Consider the following 20,500-nt stretch of genomic DNA (forward strand, 5'->3'; position numbering starts at 1 on the left):
CCTCGAGGGGTCAATCTGACACATCCTGGTGATTTGATCAGTACATCGCTTCCTATATACAATGAGGGTAGGATGATATACCTCGTATTTTCGAGCTATTAGCATTTTGATCCCAGCTTGGCCTCACACTTGAAGACTCTCCTTTGAACCATACGACTGGCAAGTCCTGCCCATTCTCGCGCCCAGGTCGCTCGATCTTCGAGACCACGAGTTTCATTGTTATCAATCTGATGGCTTCATCTGTATCTAAAGGTAGTCTAGGTTGGTTGGGTGGTGGATCACCCCCAGTAAAATTGAAGTCAAAGAGCTCGGTATAGTCCAGAAAACAGACGACTCGCATCCACGTGCCTGTGATATTGTATGGATCTTGCGCTTCGAGGGGAAGTGCAGGCTCCTGTGGGATATTCGTCTGCAGCGATACATAACTGTAGGGATTCGTGCCCGCAAAGGGTGTAGTCCAATCTGGAACAGCCAGTGGGGTGACAGGTTCATGTGTATTCATGTATTGTCTCATGTTGTGGTCAAGGATCAACATTATGGCTTCCACCTTCTCCCAATCAACCTCTTGAGTATTATCGTTGAAAAAGGGGCCCCAATGGGTGGCCTCGGTGTGCTGACGGAGATCGTAGGCTCTCGAGCGGGCATAGGAGTGGATTGGACCAGTATCACTTCGGAGACTGTATCGTTGAGAGCTCGTTGTGTCACGGTGGACTTCTTGAATCGGGACGCCATAGAGGCAGTGAAGTTTGGCGCTAATTTGACGCAAACGAGAGAGTCGATTGTTCTGTGGGTGGAAGGCTGTCAAGCCGAGAGGAGGATTGTGATTGTATGAGTGGGGTTCCTGAATCTCACGGTGTCTTCGCGGGAATAGGAAAGGAAGAGTAGAGGTGTGGGGAGCGTGGTCCGGCTGCTCGACCTCCGTGCCATCCGTGGATGGCTGCGAGGCTGCTTCAATGCCCGGCTGTTGCGTCGTGGGTATGTTGGGATGAATTCTCTCATGATAGTTTTTGCAGGCCAAGTTCTGTCGTCGGGCATCAGTTGCAGCCCATTTGTAGAGCGAGGACCCTGTCAGGAGATGTCCCTTCTGGAAATCATGACTGAATTGTGCTGAGAGGAAAGCAATGTTATGGGACTGGGACGACGAAGTCGCGGACGCCCGTTTGGAGGTTTGAAGAAGATAGTCGATTGTTTCATTTATGAATTCGATCTGGTCTCCCTGATAGCCTCTTAGTCTGTGTAGACAATTCCTCGGGCATAGCCTTCACCTTCAAGGAAGCATTGTCTGACTCGAGGATTTTGCCCAATTTGACGACTATGTGTAAGGTCTCCTCCCAGCTTGGTTCTGTTGTGCCGTCCTCACGCCGGGGATCATCCTGCGTTGTATCAATTCTTGCTCGACGACTGGAGTCTTGGTACTCTCACAAAGTACTTTAGGTACAAGCCCTTGAAGAGCAGGGTATCACTCTTGATGAATGCATGTAGAGTCTTGCAACAAGAGAGACGCGCGACGTCATCGGGATTGACGTGGCTGAAGATGCAGTGGAGGACTTCGTGAGGGAGATTGAGGAGACAGATGGCCATGACTGTTGCGGTGGTGGAAGTCGATTTGCGGGCAATGCATTCTAGATGACTTCAAGTAGTGAATTGACGTGAAGATGGTTGCGATGAGCATGAGCTTTACGTTCACTCCGTACTCCCCTCCCTCTCCGAAATACGAAATAGCTGCACGTTGATTCGCTCGGAGCAGAATTGACCAGGAGATATGATATCGCCGTCGCCCCTACGGCATTAACGGATTTTGGAGAGAGCTACTGCCCCGCCCCACAATGAGTCTTGGCGCTTTTTTGTGTATCGAATCCTGTATGGTATTTTTCTTTCGCCGAGCTTCTCCAAGTCGTCCACCACACCTCAGGTTTTAGAAGGATACCATTGCAATGTCAAGCCTGTTGACCGACTGATATATTGTTCTGCACAGGTGCAAAACATGTCGGAGCGCGAATCACTGCTTCAGAGGCAAGAAAGCAATGAGGCTTCGGCGAGTCCAAGAGATGGGAAAGACATTGTGAATACCAAAAGCCTGCCTCCGGAGCTACAAGACCTCAAGAGCAATGCCATGTTGAAGGCTCAAGGCCACGAAGCTGAAATGAAACGATCTTTTTCTCTTTTCGCTGCCCTAGGATTGGGCTTTAGGTCTGCGGCCCTGGATATTCAAAGCAGTACTTTCCATGATGCCCTTGAGGCTGATTGGAACACGGTGGCAGTATCACAAACTCGTGGGTTGGCTATCTGAGCTGCTTTGGCCAGAACCTTGTATATGCTGGCCCCAATAGTGTTGTCTTCGGTCTCCTGGTCGCTGTCATTATACAGTGGATCATCAGTCTCGGCCTTTATGAAATTGCATCTTGCTTTCCATCTTCGGGGGTAAGCGTGAGACCGCAAGATCTAGTCGATCCGTATTTACGTATTCTGACAGGGGCAATATCACTTTGTTTTCATACTTGCCCCACCGCAATACAGGCAATCCGCTGCATTCGCCATTGGCTGGATGAACATCCTTGGATGGGCGGTCGCTACTTGTTCTGCTGTTTCGTGCGTTGTGTCGTCAATCTCTGGATTGATCGCGTTCTGGAATCCTACATTTACCGTTTCTCAGCTGCAGTCCTACATTGTATATGTTTGTGTAGCCGTGTCTAGCGGTAAGCTCACTCTGTTCTTCCGACCATCGTGGACGAGCTGACATTTCCGCGATATAGCATCTCCTGTCTTCCTCTGTCCCAGAGTGATCCCCAAAATCTTGCAAGCAAGCTTGATATTTTCTGTCGTGGGTTTCATCGTGATACTGAGCCTCCTCTTATCCCTTCGCCAACAGTCTCAGCCGCTGTCATTTCTCTTCGACACCGAAGGACAAGCAGGTTGGAGTCCTGGAATAGCTTGGGCTCTTGGCGTAGGAAATGCGATGTATCCCTTCACATGCACCGACGCTGCTATTCACATCGCAGAAGAAATGGTACTTCCGGAGAAAAGACTTCCCCAAGTTGTTATGCTGACATTAGCGATGGGCTTTGCAACAGCATTTCCGCTTCTGCTTGTCATGATGCTCTCTACGGTCGACATGGGTGCTGTTCGCACTTCGGCCTTACCTTATGCTGAAATCTTCTACCAGATCACAAGAGACAAATGGATTACAACGTTCATGATCTGCTGGGTCACTATCGCTCTCTTCTCGGCTTTGATCGGGGAATGGATTACGTGTGGAAGGCTTGTCTGGGCTTTTGCGCGGGATGGTGGGCTACCGTTCTCATCATATTTCTCGCATGTCAGCAAACTCTACGGATTTCCCGTTAGAACCACCCTACTGGCTCTAGCCTTCTGCTGCGTATATGGATTGCTCTACCTCGTTAGCACTACCGCTTTCAATTCAATCGTGACATCTGCGGTGCTATTCTCGAATATAACTTATTGCATACCTCAAGTCCTCGTCGTTCTCAGGGGTCGCCGCAACGTCCTACCGGGACACAAGTTTGATCTGAAATGGGCAGGCCGAGTTTGCAATGTGCTATCCCCTCTTCTGGTTGTGGTGGTTGGCATCCTCATCTGCTTTCCACCAGAACTACCATTGACTAAGAGTAACATCAACTACACGCCAATGGTCCTTGTTGCCAGCTGTATAGCTATTCCGAGTGCATGGAGGCTTTTTGGGAACCGCTTCGAAGGTCCAAAGATTGATTGGGACATCCTTAGGAACATCAAAATCCCTTGAAACATGCCTAGACTTCAAGGCATTTGGAATGACTCAATATCAATAGGGTCGCAAAAGAAGATGGCCAAGCAACTACCTCCAGCGCAGACCTGTACAAGAAAGCCTGTCCCTCCTACTGAGGACGCGGAAGGTCCCAATACTCCGTGCTTAATTTGAAGAGGAAACTCTTGATCAAAAACGGAGAATTACGAAAGTAAACAGAGACTGGAGGGATCACATGTTGATTGCAGAGGTGCCTGAGGCTGCTGGGACTGACGAAGGAAATAGTATTGAAAGTACTAGAGGGTAGCTCTATCACTACAAGACATTTTGAGCATTCGCAAGTAGCGCAGTGATCGTTGCCAATGTAGTCAGATTAGCAAATCATGACAACAGTTCTCTTTCTTACGGCTTCACTGTGTTTGAATGTTGTACCGCGTCGAGGAGGCCCTCCGCACAGGCTCCCTATAGAGATCCCCTTTGGGGGATGTTTCCCGCAGCGCGTTAGGGTCACCAGGCGCTAGCGGACTTACCGGTGATGCCTGTCTCCTACTGAGGATCCGTTCTTTACTGACAACTTGATCAATATATTCTTACATGAGTGCTCTGGAGAGAGACTTTGCATGAGCTACAGTGCTCACACCCTTCATCCAACTCACAATTCGAAGTCCATATGACCATCAGACTGACCCAGAGCTTGCCCTGAGCTACCATTTTACTTGATGCGACTCGCCCGCTCATTTGTCGCCAGAAACGCACCTACACAGACGTCCACCTGTCACGGTATACAGAGGGGGAGGGAAATGTCGTGTGGATGCACTCAATCAATCCTTATCTTCGTGCATTCTTCAAGAGTAACCTCCCGAGCCAATGCAGTCCGGTCACCAACCACATCCTGCTCGTGCCAACGACCGACTGCCTTTTCGCAGGCCGAGATCGAGAAGCAAATGCTACATACACGGAGGTAGCCACTTCAGAAGATTTCTTAGCTAGTCATGTTCTACGCATTCGGAACACGCAAGCGCCTGGCGAAGGAAGCATACGAGACAGCAGGGGTAAAGCAAAACAGTATGATACCTTCAATGGCAGAACGGTAGTGGTCAAAGAGTCGTTCGTGTACAGTAACAAAGGTATGAGTGACCAGCTTCTTTTCTGTAAAGAATCATGCTGAGTGCAGGATAGGATTCAGGAACCTGAATCAAGCCCAGCTCCTCAGCGACCAGCTCTTTTACTCGGATAGCTTGGAGCAGCAACAATGGCTCATATACTACATTTCCAAGCCCTTAGTAGGGTCATATGAGCCCATCAAAATTACTCCTGCTATCCTCCCTGATATCTTGAGAGGTTTCCCACAACCCTCGCGGGCCAATGGGATCGCACAAGCTGCAGAACCTGCGGCCTCTCCAAGTGAGGAGAGGAAACATGTGGAGGGCTTCAATGACCTGATGAATCAATTTCCAATGATAGCACGCCATATGCATCCTGGTCTTGATAAGATATTCAAAGACTTTGCCAGAGCAATGAATGATTGGGTGCCAAGCTCGCCTTCCCAAAGGTCTACAACATCCAAATCATCAAGCTCTGTCACGCTCAACAATAACGGCTCTATACATAGCGGTCTTTCAAATGGGCGAGCCAAATCTCCATCAATCGCAAGATCGCAGCTCGTGCAGGAGGCAGACTACATGCGTACAAGGCTTGAAAATGCAGTGAATAATGCGGTTGAATTGTTTCAGAACAGTGATAAGCACCAGTTGACGCTTTTAGGAAGCTCGACTCAGCTTACAGGACTTGAGGTCGACAGGATGATCGAACGCTTCGTCACAGAGCAGCTTCATGAACCGTTCCTATTTCCACGTCTTTGCAACAGTAGCATGAAAGAAGACCTTGAGCTAGAATCTAGGATCCATAGCCTACAAAGTATTGATGTTGCGCAAGTTGGGATCGATATCGAGAATGGGAGGCAGAACAAAGATCAATTGATCAGCCGCATCACGAAAGGAGTGGAAGAATTTCGAAAACTTGGTGTTTCCGGTGGCCCACAGCAAATGATAGATATCCTGCTTGCTACGCAAAAGATTGTGACTGGTCAATCGAAATCTGGAATGTCAGCAGATGCTGGAAAGGATATTCCAGATGCTGAGAAGCCTCCACCGCAGACAATGAACGCGGACACCCTGGTTTCCTTGCTCCTGATGGTTGTCATTCGCTCTCAAGTACGCCATTTACACGCACGCCTGACATATATGCGTGACTTCAACGTATATCATGATGTCGACAGTGGTGAAGCAGGATACACTCTCAGCACTTTCGAAGCCGTCTTGTCTTACTTGTCAAGTGAATCTGTAGGACTCAAAAAGGCGAGCTTAAGGAATAAGCGGCTCTGGCAAGCCACGAAAAGGGGTGACATAGATACTATGAGAGAGATACTTGAGTTTAGCGACCTGAAAGCTCATAACAGCATCTTACGCCGTTCCTCACGCGCCAGTGAAGAAGCTATAGATGACCACGAAGCGAATTTTGCTGCCACGAGCGGCTTCTCTCACGAGAGCAAGATTGAACCTAGTCGACAGAGCTCATTGACCCCTACGGAGGCTAGCTACGCTTCAGAAGCATCAACTCTAGCCCACGTGTATCCCCTTGAGCTCACTGAGGCTAAAAGACCGAAGAAGGTCACAATAGATAGACGCAGTCTATCCAATGCCTCTGAATACTCTTACCTTTCTCGAACGACGACTATAGACTCGACTGTGAGCGCCATCGAGGGTGACACATCTGTCGAGACTCTTGCTCAGACCCAAGATATTGACAGCAACTCTGTGCCAATGATGGCCGTCGAGTCACGCCAAGCTGGAGCCTTCGAATATCTCCTTTCTTGTGAGGGCTACTTTCCGATGAAATTCATCCTAGAGGATGAGGGCCATGAGGGGACGACGCTCTTGAGCGCAGCAGTACAACTGAATGCCCATGATATAATTCACACGCTGCTGAGAAGGCTGTTGGGAGTGAGGGATAGGCAAATTATCTCGCAGTACTTCGCTCGGGCTGATCATCGCGGTCGAACGGTGGCTCATTATCTTTTCAACGCGCCTTGGCTTCTACCTAGGATTGGCGAAATGTTGCCTTGGACACAGAAAGACAAGATCGGGCAGACTCCTCTCCTGGCATTGTGCAGATCCTACGACCACCCTGACTATCTCAACATGGTGGATGCTGCTCTGCACTTCTCAGCACTGCAAGATCGAAACAAACAACTTCATCTGGACGATCATGTGGATGCCAAGAGCAATACTCTATTGCATGTGGTGAATGACGCCGCAATTACTGTCAAACTTCTGCAATGTTGTGACACTGATACGAATGCCACCAATGATAAACGCTTCACGCCCTTAATGCTGGCCAGCAAATTTGGCCGACTTGATGTGGTCAGAGCTTTGTTTGGGGATGCACGTGTAGACTTTCTAGCTAAAGAGCATAGAGGTCTGACTGCAGTCGAGCTGGCTAAAGATGATGAGATTCGCAACCGAATAGATGATATGGTGCTTGTCTCCAATGTTCCTCAGGCAGACGGCCGCGTCACAGCAATCGTTCGATCATTCTTTGTCGAAGATGCCTCTGTGCGCATGATCATCAAGTCTGCTACAAGGAATGAAAATATGATCAGCGTGACAGCCGGTAGACGATCTTTGACCGACTTCGAGAACCTCGCGAAATGGCTTGCTCTGGAATTGCCAGCTTCCTGGTTGCCTTCGATCTTCAATTTCCGCTCGCCTTTTCAGATAGCTTCAAGGCCGTCGAAAGCAATTCTGGAGGATATTCAGACCCGGTTGGACAAATTCATCAATCTGATGCTATCGCATTCAACCTTCTCTACACATGAATCGTTATGGGAATTCCTACTCTTTCCAGAAATCCAACCAGACATGATGGCCGAGCGAAGTCGCAAGAAAGCCGAGATCCGCGCCGAAAATGTCAGAGAAGAATACGAGCCCGTCGAAGATGTGCGAGACGTAGCATCCTTCGTGGAGCACGCACGAGAATCTATCCGAGGCATCGACCAGTCCACCAAAAGCGTAACAAGACGTGTTGCCAATATTCGCCTCGGACTTTCCAGTACATCCCTCCTCCTCATCCCTGCCTGCTCATCACTAACAACATTTCATTAGACATAGCCATCGCGACCGACCTCCTCGCGAAATCCTTCTCCACCCTCCCCTTCCTCCCCCCTCTCACCTCAGCGCACTCCGCCGCTACGCAACCAGCACCCAACTCCACGCCTCAGACCCTTACAAAGCCTTCCACGCCGAACTCCTCTCCATCCACACCAGCATCCTCGCCATCCTCTCCTCCCTCGCCCGCCCCCACAGCCTCATCAACTCTATCACTACCCTCCACAAACAAATCGAGAAACACGCGCTGTCCCTCCGTCGCTCGGACCGCTGGCCCCTCGGTCTGCTCGATGAGACGAGGAAAGGGATGCAGGCTGATGCATCGGAGAAGGTGGAGAGGAGTCAGAGAGAGCTGAGGGATACGGGGTGCGAGTTAAGGTATACACAGCAAACGGTGGCGAGCGAGTTGGCGGGCTGGCAGGATTTACATGTCAAGATTGGGAAGAGGGCGATCACGGGGTTTGCGAGGGGGATGGTGGTTAGGGAGAAAGATCGGTTGGTGGGGTTAGAGCGGGCGTTAAGGGCTGTGAGGAGGGATGGTGGATGAATGCCTTCGTGGGTAGTAGGAGTAGGACTGGTCAGGGGTTGGATTTGGATTTTGTGCTATTTATCTCAGGGAAGGGAGGGGAAGAAAAGGATCTTGTGGTTGAAGTTGGATGATACCCCCCATAGAACGTATTCTTCATCTTGATTATTCAACCGTTGTTGATTTTGAATACCTTACCTATGTGATTGTGTTGTGCGGAAAGAATGCAAGTAACGCTATGATTTCTTTGAATCAGTGTGGTACGGAACTGCAAGGCAGGTCTCCTGCCCCAGACAGATTTTGCAGGATCCTCACAAGTCCTTGGAAACTCTGCCTTTGCATCCGCTTCATGGCTTTCAGTGCAGGCGTATTGGGATTCTAGCAACATCACTGATTTCTTCTACACTACTGAGTTTTTTTGGGTTTGAGGAATCTACCTCCTACTCCTAGCCCTCGCAACCCATCAACTACTAGCCACCGTCTCATTCCCCAACCCAACTACTCCGATCCCACCACCCCCACCACCATCAATGACGCTATACCCCCCCACCGTAATCTTAAGCCTCTGCAACGGCCCCGCGAGCGTCCACCCGGCCCTTACCCCTCCCCCGTCCCCGTCTACGCAAGTCTCAATCACAGCCTCCATAGCACCCACAACCCAGATCCCCTGAATGATATCGTAGTCCAACCCCTGCCCCCGCAGATCCATCACGATCTCGCACCCCAGCGGGCCCCCGTGGTCGGAATTCTTGTTCGATGTCGGGACTTGGACTGAGATGATGGGTTGAGAGGGGTCGGGGTTGGGCTCGGGGTTGGGGTTGGGGTTGGGCTGGGGAGGGCCGCGTTGGAATTTGTACAGTTTTCCCGACATCGAGGTGGAGAGGTCGGTGAGGATGTGGGCACAGTCGGCGATGTGCGAGGGAGGGGGGTGGAGGGCGGACGTGGACGGGTAGCATTGCGGTGGGATTGCGTGGGTAGGGGTGAGGGTGGTGAGGAGGACGGGAAGGAGGAGGCGGAGGGGGGTGATGGGGAGGGGGGTGGTGAGGTATGAGTTTAGCATGGCGGGATCTGTGGTAGGCGGGATAGGGGAAAGGTTTGGGGAGGATTGGGTTTGTTGTTTGTTTGGGAGGTAGTGGAGGGTTTGCGTTGTTGATGGAATTAGAATTGGGGTGAGCGAAAGAGGTTGTGATATCATGGGCTTGTGAGTTATATGGGTTGTCTTGTTACCATTCCTTTCAAAGGGAAGGGTTGGGAGCGCTGTTGTAAGTCGGGTTCGTTTGTGGTTCATTTGTATATGCGCTGGGTGAAGCGAGGCTGATTTTGCAGTATTGTTCTGATTTTTGATCGAGAGCCTTGATCATGTCTTATCTTTTGAGAACGTGGAGAGAAGGGTCGAGGTGTGTATATTTGATTAATTTGGCTCTCTAAAGGCGCCTGCCCAAATTGCATGGATCTTAGGTATCATTCAGAAAGCTGAAATGAGTCGTGTACCTTGCCTGACAGAAGCAGCAAATTGTCAGGCTAGTAATTCCATTCCGGAAGCAAAGTTACCTGCTAAGATGTATGAGCGCGTGTCACATTATGATGAGTACGATTTTGTTTGATAAAATTCCCAAAAAGGTGTCTCTTTCTCGAGGGACTGCTGAGCGGCTTTGTGGTATCGAACGATCTGCTTTTACTCAACCTCCTCATAAGCCTGATGTGCCCTGTCGTCTTCACTGTTCCACTCCCATTCATCCACTTCTTCTACTTCCATCCCTTCGTCTGCCGAGTCATTACCTGCCTCAGCACCAAGGACAAAGTCCAATTGCTCCACCAACTCTTGTGCGTGCTCCTGCAGTCTCTCGTCTTCATAGTCGCATGAATCATAAAGCTCAAGGCTTTGCTTCAACCAAATCCGACTGGCTGACAAGACGTCATGATTTGGCTTGTGCGGCTTGCTATTCCCATTCATATGGCCTCTAGCTGTCTTCCCGTCGAGATCAACATGTTTCCCATCACTGCCGAGGAGGTGTAAGCACCATCCGCCCAAATACCAAGCCTCGACGCTTTGATCGTCCTCTTGCACCAGCCTGTCCACCACAGTCAAAGCCTCCTGCAACAGCTCAACTTCCATGAGCAATCTGGCAAGACTGATTCGCGTAGGGAAGTCCGGTGTTCGGTCGTCTAATTCTGGGTCCTCCTTCCATACGCCTAGACTCGCTTTCAACGCTTTCTTCGCCTCTTCGATCCTATCCTGCGAGATCCTCACATTCGCAAGCGTTTGCAGGACTTCTGGCGAGTCAGGAGGGGCGACCATCATAGCCTCCGCAATAGCTCTCTCACATTTCTCCTCAGCGCCAGTTTCATAGGATAAATCCGTCATGTAAATCTCCACAATACCACACAGAGCCTGTGCAAGTTTTTGTCTCTTCTCCTGCAGCGGTGTGTGTTTCTCCTCCATGCTCCCACCTTGCCCATCCAGCATCGCGATCTGTCTTCTAAGCACCTCGCAGCCTCGTTCAAACCACTCTACACTCTCCTCTCCGCCCTCTTCACTCAATTGAGCCAGCCAAAGGAACTTTTCTGCTCCGCCGCCTGCATATTCTGGTATCAGACCCTCTGGGTCGAGTTCAACTGCCAGCTCAAAAAGACTTGCAGCCTCCTCCACATCGCCTTTCTCGACTGCAATGTCCGCCAACAGCGTAAGCGCAGGCAGCGTCTCGACTTGCCCCTCTTTTTCACCGTCTTGCAATAGCCCCAGTGCTTTCCTGCCCGCTTTCCAAGCAGCTTCCAAATCCCCCTCCGTCAACTTCTCCTGCGCCTTCGCCACCATAGCAAGCGCCTTATTCCTCGACCTCACATTATCTGCCATTCCCTTGTTCGACTTGCCATTCATACTGAGCTTCTTCATACCCATCAACTCCCCGGATGCCTCGGCATTCCCGGATTCCTTTCCAAGAACTCGCGATCCCTTTCCTTTTCTTCCCGCCTTATTTCGTCCCATCTGTCCGCCCTCTTCTCCGTTATTTCCTGCTCTGCTCTCTCTTTTGCCCTTCTCCGTTCCAGAAGCTTGGGATTGTAGTATTCTTCTTTGCTAATGTCGCCAGTCATGTACGCTCTCCGTCGCGCGCGCCCTTCAAGCACAGCCTGGGGTTGGCCGAGGTAGTTGAGGAGGAAAGTGTAGCCTATGTAGACAGTCCACGGAGCTATTGCGAAGAAGCCGACGCGGGTTGCCCAATAACGAAGATTTGGCATTGTAGGAGCATTGGATGCGCATGGGGTTGGTGGTGACCGTCATGTTCAAGGGAAGTGTCTACGAGAGGTTAGCGCTAGGGCTAGAGTGAGCTTTAACCCTATCTTGATATTGCGTGAGGTCGAGCTTGTCCACGCTGCATCTGCCTTACACAAAAATTGGGAATTTGAAAAGGACATGGAACTATGGGGAAAGAAGAACAAGACGAGGAGCGCGAGATCCTCGCCTCCATCTACCCCGATGAGTTCACCGGTACCCCTCGACCCTCACCCCCTATGAGCTCCCCTCCAACTGACAGCCCTTCAGAAATCTCCCCCGACACATTTTCCATCCTCCTCCCCCTCGACCTTCCCTCCTCCGATAACGACCCTCCATCCGCAATCCTGACAACAATCCAACTGCCCCCCGACTATCCCTCCCTCGCCCCCACCCTCTCCCTCTCCTTCCCCCCTCCCCCCATCCCCCGGCCGCCTCACCTCTCCCTACCCGCCGACACCCCTCTCTCCTCTCACCCCTCACAGCCCCAATCGAAGAATCTCTCGGCACAGCCATGATCTTCACGCTTCTCTCCACCCTCAAAGAAACCACCGAGGCCCTGATAACGAGTCGTATCGAAGCTGTCCAGCACGAAGCAGAGGCAGAAGCGCGAGCGGCGGAGAGGAAAGAGAATGAGAAGTTTGAGGGGGAGAGAGTTACACGGGAGAGGTTCTTAGAGTGGAGAGAGAAGTTTAGGGCGGAGAAGGAACGGGTGAAGGAGGGGGAGAAGGCGAGGGAGGAGGAGGAGGGAAGGGGGAAGGGAAGGAGGCCGCTTGCGGGGGTTTTGGCGGGCGGTGGTGCGGTGGGGGGAGGGATGGGGGAGGAGGGGAAGTTGACGGGACGAATGCTGTGGGAGAGGGGTTTGGTTGGGAAGGGCGCTGAAGGGGAGGGGGAGGATGAGGATGAAGAAGAGGGGTTGGGGAAGGGGGTGGCGGAGTTGAGAGTTTTGGATGAGTGAATTCGCTATACAAAGGGGGCTTAAATTGGCCTTGGGAAGTCTAAGAAATGACGGACATGAGAATGATGTGCGAAATGGAATCATACCGGCTTGGTTGCTATATAAAGGCTGAACGATACGATACGAAATGAATGATGGAGGAAAAGGAGGAAACGGAGGAAGAGGAGGAATATCCAGAACATCATAACGGCCACTCGACATTTCCGCAGATCTCCCTCGTCCACCGCTCCAATGTCTGCAGCTCTTCAACGATATCGGTCAGTGCCGCAGAATACGCATAGTGATACACATCTTCCCACCGTCTCCTCCGACTGGCACCCTCACCTTTGAGAGCCCGCTCGCCACCACGACCAGCGCCCGTACCATCGTTGACATTCCTTTCCGCTTCCATCTGGACCTCCTCAGCCCGGACCCTAGCCGCATACTCCGCCTCAACACCTTCCATCTGATCCAGCAACTTCTTCCTAGCTGCAGCAGCTCCGGGTAGATATCTCGGCACCTTCTGATCTGCTCTCAGTGCGCAAGACAAGATGTAAAGGTTCGTGAGAACCACGGCGACGGCATCCCGGCGTGGATTTGTTAGTGACTGGATGGTAGCAGGATCTGGTGTGAGCAAGCCGGGGCGGAAGTAGAGGGAGGATTGGCGGACCTGCACGAGGTGGTTGAAGAAGGCTTCCAGAGAAGAGATGAGAGCCGCGTATGGGGTGGGTTTGAAGGGGCCACGAAGACGCTGCAGTAAGAGCGTTAGCATTGCCTCGTACTCGACACAGCATGAGCAGATGACTGTATCGTAGGTAAATAGAAAGACTCACAAGCTCGTGCGAGGACAAATCAAGTAGCTGTCGCATCCTGACAAACCCCTCTCTCAGCCGTCCCTCCAGCATCTCGGATCGTTGTATGTCTGCAGCACCAGGCTCCTCGCCATCCGTGTAGTACACGTATGTTGCAATAATTCCACGGTACAGCATAGCAGAATGGATCATCATGGTCGAGATCGACTTGCGAAGCTCATGGCGCGCAATAAAAGGCCAGAGAACCCAATTAACGACGACAGCAGCGATAGTACCGATCACGAAAGCCAGACCGCGCGTCCACGCCATCCTACTAATCTCGGACTCCTCCTTCACAGTATATATATCCAACGAAATGACAACAAAGCTCACACAGCCAATGAACCCCGACCGCGGATGCGAGCTCTGCGTGAACCGATAAAGCATGGGAAGGAGGTAGATGGCAGCGAAAACGGCCATCACGTAGGGATTGCCGTTGCCGGCTCGATACGCGAGACCGCCCCACACCGCACCGAGGATCGTGCAGAAGCAGCGCGCGAAGAGGTCGAGGAATGTGCCGCCTACGCGCGGGTGCATCATTATCCAGGCTGTGACGACGACCCACCAGCTTTCGTTCTGGGTCCACCAGGTGCGACTTTGGAGTAGCCAGGCCGGGATGGAGAGGAGGGTTGTGACGAGGGTGACTTTGAAGGCGAAGCGGCTTTCGAAACCTTGGAGCCGGTGGAGGATCTGCCATAGCCCGTGGCGGAATTTGGAGGTCCTAGGTCCATGCTCCTGAGTCTGGCTTTCTTGGGGAATATGCCTGTGGTCGTGTTGTTGCTGCGATATTGGGACGTAGGCCCTGCCTAGAAGATCTCCGATTGTTCGGTCAAGGTGGGCTTTGGTGCGGAAGTAGAAACCGGCTGTGAGGCCTCCGCGGTCATGACGGACTTGTGCGTTTGAGCGGTTCAAAGATTTGTGCCACGGGTATGAAGGAGCGCGAAGTCGCCAGGCTGGATTGCTTTTCTGCATTTGCGAGACGTGTTCTCCCAGACTTTCGACATTGTTGGCCATTTGACGTACAGGGTGTACGAAGAGGAATAGCTCAATGGTCTCTTGGCTATACTTGTAGGCAGTCTGAATGTCTTCACGCATGAGTAATAGTGTATCTGCTTCGTCAAACGCTTCCTTTGCCACGCGTAGATCCGCGAGTACCTGTTCTAGGGGTCGCGTCGCTCCACGCATGCTTCTTTTGAGAGGAAGGCCGGCCATTTTCAGTATGACAGCGTCGACTGATTCTACGGATGCTTGCATTGCTTCAATGAGGCGCTTCAAGGGCTCACTAAGACGAGTTCTGACAATATGATTCAGGTCAGATCGAGAAATGTCGCTATCGAAGGCGTTGTCAAACAGCTTTGTGTCGGGTCTCACATTCAAAATGGATCGGATCAAGGCTTGGATCAAGTTGCGCAACTGCCGGAGATCTTCACCCTCGAACCGAGACGCAGTGAACTCAATAGTAAAGTCTCTCACAACTGTAGATAGCTTGACAAAATGGAGAGTTAATTGGTTGTGAAGTTTGGAGGAATCTGGCCTTGGGAACACAACGCCTTCGCGGACCACTTGCAATGAATCATGGAAGCAAATCCTGTCAGGAACTTTAGTTGTCTTCTGATTCAAGCAGGACGATGGCCAACATACCCAGCGCTTCTCGCACCCGCACTCGGGAAGACTGTGAAGGCGACAATCAGACATATCACTTGACCCAGAACCCAGGGAATCCCATAATCAAACACCTTTCGCCAACCAACCTGCGTCCCTACGTCCGCAAGACATATGTAGCAAATTGCGACACCAGCAGAAAGAACCGCTTGATAGAACCTCATATACAAGCACCTGAGAAACGCGACCGATGCTGTGAACAGGACCAGGAAGGCAGCCAAGACACCCCCATACCCACGCTGGGCCCCTTTAGTGGAAGTTGAGACATACAGAGCAAGACTTCCCCAGCCCAAGCCAGCGATAGTACCCAAACATGTCATTGCAAGACCATCGAGCTGGCTACCGAGTGACCGGCCAGGATGATTGACGATAGCGGAGAGCACGAGCATGTAGCTGTACCTGCCTAGCCACGCACGTGAGGGATGGATGAGGCAGATGATGTAAGGGATGAAAACACCGAGGAAAGATTTCATCAGCTTGATTGACGCTCGTGATTTCACCTGGCCAAGTAAGGATAGCCAAGTTGACTCAAGAAGCCCGGAAAGAGGCGTCTTTCTGTAACTAGAAGACTCTTTGGGCGTTTTCTCTCGCTTTTGCGATGCACTTTCCTCAGACTTCTCCGCTGCTGGAGCAAGGAACGACGCATCAAAGAATCCATCCCGAGACTCCTCGAGGCCGTAGTCCTCGAGTTCCAGATCCTTCGTCTTCGGGAGGAGTTCGTCGAGGTGGATGTTGTAGATACTTTGGCGTGGTGACGCCGACGGTGGTGTTCGAGGACTGTTTCTTCCGCCTTGAGGAGTGCTGGCCCGACTACTGTGCGCGTAGGATCCATGGTATATGTTGTTGTGTGGTGTGACGGATCGGGAGCGGGGCAGCCGGGATGGAGATGTGTCACGATACGGGATACGTTGACGAGCTCCATGGTCTTCTACATTCTCGGTGGAATCATGATCCTTGGGAATTGGCTCAGCTGCCTCTATGTCATGCTCGGCGGAGCTGATAGTTGGCCGCTTGATGCGGACTTTGGGCAAGTTGCGTCGGCTGCTTTCGGCCATTTCGAATGAGCGACATTGGAGCTACAAAACTTCCCGATTAAACTGATATCACTGTTATTGAGCTTTTATTAATACTTTGAAGCGTCTACATGATGATGGGAATATAATACTGGCATAGTCTCGCAATTCATGAAAGCGACATCTAGCCCTAGCGCTAAGCTTCATTGATTTCTATTTAGTAATCCGCAAAATGTCAAAATTTTCGCTCTCGCCTTTTTATCAAGGATATCATGAGCTCCCGACATGGAAAGATTTCCTCATTCATCCGTAGAAGACCATAGCATGATCTTGCGAGCTGTTATTGTATATACAGGTGACCTAAATTGAATTACAAAGGGACGGACCTAGCAGCAAGGAGATATGGCGCGAAAGAGAATTGGCGTTACAGCAAGAGTGGCTCGCTGAATCATGCCCTCTTCAAACCACCTTTCAATTTTGCGTCAAAGTGGCCTGCAGAAGTAGTTATGCCTGCCGGAGAGGAAAAGTATGTCACGCTTTCATGCGTGACGCCTACATTTTCCGGCAGTGTCCTGGGTTCGACGTTGGATCAGCTGTTTCGTATTTCGACATTGTTATGAGACTTTTGGGGAAATTATGAATATCTGCGTTGATTTCTGCGTGATCACAATTCCTCTTTCTTTTAGCAGTGAAGAACCGATGCAGGGGAATGGGGTGCAATCTCCGTTCAGACAGTTCAAAGTCCGAGGTGTGTTGGCCCCCTCTTTGGAAACTCTCAAATAACTGCATCGGGTTAGTTGTGGGATTGTTTACCGTTTCGGTGGAGTTGATGTGTGGGGGTGAGAGGGGTGCCATTGCCTGTTCAGGTATTCTGGTATATTTGCGTTGGATTGGTCGTGGGGGTAACACTTCTTTCGGAAGTATAAATAAATGTGGTGAGCTTATGTCGCGACTGACTCTTCTTCCTTTTCAAATAGTCTCTAGGATCCTGCGTCAGATCAGGTGCGAGAGCATTTCTAAAATTTAGGGAGTAGGCGTACTGACAGAAGTGACCTTTGTAGCAGGCTTGACCTCCTGCGCACCAAAGGACACCATATAATGACTTTCTTAGGAGATTCTCCGCAGAGAGAGGATTCTAATGCCAGTAAAAAGATGGTATTTGTGACTGAGAGACCGTTAGCATTGAGCACGCGAAGCAAGGCAGTGAGCACTGTCTTTTCTTTGGCGTCCAAATTAAGACACAGGGGTACTCAGTGGGGATTGCTGCTCATGTTTGTCTACTCGTACTGTCCATTTGCCCTCGAGCCTCAGCTGAATATCGGATTCTGTTCGGGAGGGTATGAAGTCATAGGACTCGGAACATCGTTAGCTATTGAGCAGAGGAGGCGAACTAGTGGGTACTTCCCACCAATCCCGATAGTTTGAAGGCGCCAAATTCGCTGCACATCAGTATCGGGAGTATGATCGATTGATATTCAACGGACGTGGCCGGGATGTTGAGCTCGTTCATAAGGGTACAAGCACAGACATCTCGTGGATCATGAGCAAATGAGTAGAAAGAGACGGGTGAATGGGTACGTCCTTCTCTCGACTGGAACATCGAGCCGCCAGATTCGCTGCACATCGATATCGGGATCGTCCGCTGTCGATCGGACGTAGGCTGAGTACCGACTCCGTTCATAAGGTCATCAAATTCATAAAATCTTCAAAATTATAAAGGTCATCGACATCATAAGGCCGTAAGATCATCGAAGTCATAAGAACATCACGTCACAACAACATCACGATCATGACATCGCCAATATCATAACTATCGCAAGCTCATCAACATCATGAAGTCGTCAAACGTGGCAACTAAGAACCTGGTAAGCAAGTACACATATGATAGGGTGTTGGATACATCCCTCTCCTGGGACAGATGTCGAGCTGCCAGATTCACTGCACCTCGATAGGGGAGACGCGGGAGAGGAGATGAGAGGAGATGAGAGGAGATAAGAGGAGATGAAAAGAGATGAAAGGAGATGAAAGGAGATGAGAGGAGATGAGAGGAGATGAGAGGAGATAAAAGGAGATAAAGGAGAAAGGAGTAAAAATAAGAGACAATAGAGGAGAAAAGAGAGGGGAGAAGAGGGGGCAAAGAGTGACCTAGTAGCATCATTAGCTTGGGTTTAGGGACGATGAGTCATTGGGTTCGTACCTCTTATGCAAGAATAACAAGCCGCCAGATTCCCTGCACCTCGATGGGGGAAACGCGGGAGAGGGGAGAAAGGAGATGTGAGAGAATAGAGGAGAGAAGGGAGAAGAGATTTTCTTGTGTAGTGCCCAAAAACTCTTGACTGAGGACGAGGTATGATCTGGTAGCATCTTTAGCTTGTGTTTAAACACGAAGTCGTTGGATCCTTACCTTTTCAGCAAGAATACCGAGCTGCCAGATTCACTGCACATCGGGCAGGGGCGGGGATCTTCGGGGGGAACCCACTCCAGGGGGTGAGAGGAGGAGAGGAGGAGAGGAGAGGAGGAGAGAGGAAGCCCCCCGGAGTAGGTCTGTTCCGGGAGGGTAGAGGAGGAGAGGAGAGGAAGAGGAGGAGAGGAGAAGAGGAGAGGAGGCTCCCCTGAAGTAGGTCTGATCCTGGGGGGAGATGCGAGCGTTCGTATCGTAAGGTATCTATTCTCTCATTTGAGGGCAGCGAATAAACCGGTAATGTTATCAGCGATTATGTTTGCGGGAGACAAGGGGCTGGGTACTGTCCTTTTGTCACCAAATTTCCACGCCGCCAGATTCACTGCACCTCGATCGCTGGCTCGCCGTCGCTCGTCTCCTACGGGTATAGAGAGGAGCCACCTGGCACCGTGGTGATTGTCGGATGTTGCTGCCTGGCACCGCAGCCTGCCCGGCACCGCAGCTCTGGTTATGAATGCTATCCGACTCCGTGGCGCTTGTTGGGAGAAGGAGCTGCCCGACACCGCAGCTCGTGACGAGATTGCTATATGAGTGCTGTCAGCGACGAGGAAGAGAAGAGAATAGATTGAGTATCCAATCACCTCTCATCAAAAAGCTACCGAGCCGCCAGATTCACTGCACCTCGATCGTTGGCTTGCCGTCGCTCGTCTTGTACGGGTATGGGGAGGAGCTACCTGGCACCGTGGTGATGGTCGGATATTGCTGCCTGGCACCGCAGCTCTGGTGGAAAATGCTATCCGATTCCGTGGCGCTTGTTGGGAGAAGGAGCTGCCCGGCACCGCAGCCTGCCTGGCGCCGCAGCTCTGATTGAGATTGCTAGACTGATTTCGCTACTAACAAAGGCAATGGATGACCTAGGAGTGCCATCAGCGACTGAGAACAGAAGACAAATATATGGGTATTCAGTCACCTCTTATCAAACAGCTGCCGAGCCGCCAGATTCACTGCACCTCGATCGTTCGCTCGCCGTCATTCGTCTCGTGAGGGCCTGAAGAGGCGCCACCGTGGTGAGTGTGGGATATTGCTGCCTGGCACCGCATCTCTGGCACCGCAGCTCTGCTCTGGCTCCGCAGCCTGCCCGGCACCGCAGCTCTAATCGAATGTTGAGAAAAGGAGCTGCCTGGCACCGCAGCTCGTGGCGAAATTGTTATGCTGATGTCTCTACCAACAAAGACCAAGGACGACCTAGGTGCGACTGAGAAGAGAAGAAAAAAGATTGAGTATTTAGTCACCTCTTGTCAAATTGCTGCCGGGCCGCCAGATTCGCTGCACCTCGATTGTACCGCAGCTCTAGCACCGCAGCTCTGCTCTGGCACCGCAGCCCTGGCTCCGCAGCTCTGGTCGACTTTGCTACCCGGCTCCATGGCGAGTGTCGGGAGACGGAGCTGCCTGGCACCGCAGCTCTAGTCGTGATTGCTGTACCGACATCGCTACCAACCAAGGTAAGGTATAACATGGAGTGGTATTAGCGACTGAGAAGGGAAGATATGGAAATGGGCAGTCACCTCTCGTAAGCGCGCTTCCAAGCCGCCAGGTTCACTGCACCTCGATCGCTGGCTTGCTGTCGCTCTTCTCGTACGGGTGTGGAGAAGAGCTACCTGGCACCGCAGTGGTTATCGGATGATGCTGCCCGGCACCGCAGCTCTCCTCTGGCACCGCAGCTCTGCTCTGGCACCGCAGCTCTGCTCTGGCACCGCAGCTCTGCTCTGGCACCGCAGCTCTGCTCTGGCACCGCAGCTCTGCTCTGGCACCGTGGTGATTGTTGGATGATGCTGCCCGGCACCGCAGCTCTGCTCTGGCACCGTGGTAATTGTTGGATGATGCTGCCCGGCACCGCAGCTCTGCTCTGGCATCGCAGCTCTGCTCTGGCA

At 51.5% G+C, this 20,500-nt stretch overlaps 5 protein-coding genes across 5 annotated transcripts; 2 read left to right on the forward strand and 3 right to left on the reverse strand.

The window, feature by feature from the left end:
- Window positions 1-52: 52 nt before the first annotated feature.
- KY384_009251 (uncharacterized protein) lies at window positions 53-1,372 on the reverse strand (the record flags this gene model as incomplete). The annotated part of the gene is made up of 2 exons (XM_044817737.1): window positions 53-1,216; window positions 1,361-1,372. The coding sequence occupies 2 exons, from the start codon at window positions 1,370-1,372 to the stop codon at window positions 53-55; spliced, it is 1,176 nt and encodes a 391-aa protein (XP_044664890.1).
- Window positions 1,373-4,553: 3,181 nt separating this feature from the next.
- Window positions 4,554-7,905, forward strand: KY384_009252 (uncharacterized protein; the record flags this gene model as incomplete). Its single annotated transcript, XM_044817738.1, has 2 exons — window positions 4,554-4,869; window positions 4,922-7,905. 2 exons carry the CDS (start codon window positions 4,554-4,556, stop codon window positions 7,903-7,905), a joined length of 3,300 nt encoding a protein of 1,099 aa, XP_044664891.1.
- A 2,204-nt stretch (window positions 7,906-10,109) lies between these two features.
- KY384_009253 (uncharacterized protein) lies at window positions 10,110-11,312 on the reverse strand (the record flags this gene model as incomplete). Its single annotated transcript, XM_044817739.1, has 1 exon — window positions 10,110-11,312. One exon carries the CDS (start codon window positions 11,310-11,312, stop codon window positions 10,110-10,112), a length of 1,203 nt encoding a protein of 400 aa, XP_044664892.1.
- A 20-nt stretch (window positions 11,313-11,332) lies between these two features.
- On the reverse strand, window positions 11,333-11,714 carry KY384_009254 (uncharacterized protein; the record flags this gene model as incomplete). Its single annotated transcript, XM_044817740.1, has 2 exons — window positions 11,333-11,601; window positions 11,642-11,714. 2 exons carry the CDS (start codon window positions 11,712-11,714, stop codon window positions 11,333-11,335), a joined length of 342 nt encoding a protein of 113 aa, XP_044664893.1.
- A 1,959-nt stretch (window positions 11,715-13,673) lies between these two features.
- Window positions 13,674-14,192, forward strand: KY384_009255 (uncharacterized protein; the record flags this gene model as incomplete). Its single annotated transcript, XM_044817741.1, has 2 exons — window positions 13,674-14,082; window positions 14,104-14,192. 2 exons carry the CDS (start codon window positions 13,674-13,676, stop codon window positions 14,190-14,192), a joined length of 498 nt encoding a protein of 165 aa, XP_044664894.1.
- Between the last annotated feature and the right edge of the window lie 6,308 nt (window positions 14,193-20,500).

Source organism: Bacidia gigantensis (assembly GCF_019456465.1).
Source record: "Bacidia gigantensis strain McMullin 20006 chromosome Unknown scaffold_268, whole genome shotgun sequence".
Classification (NCBI taxonomy): domain Eukaryota; kingdom Fungi; phylum Ascomycota; class Lecanoromycetes; order Lecanorales; family Ramalinaceae; genus Bacidia; species Bacidia gigantensis.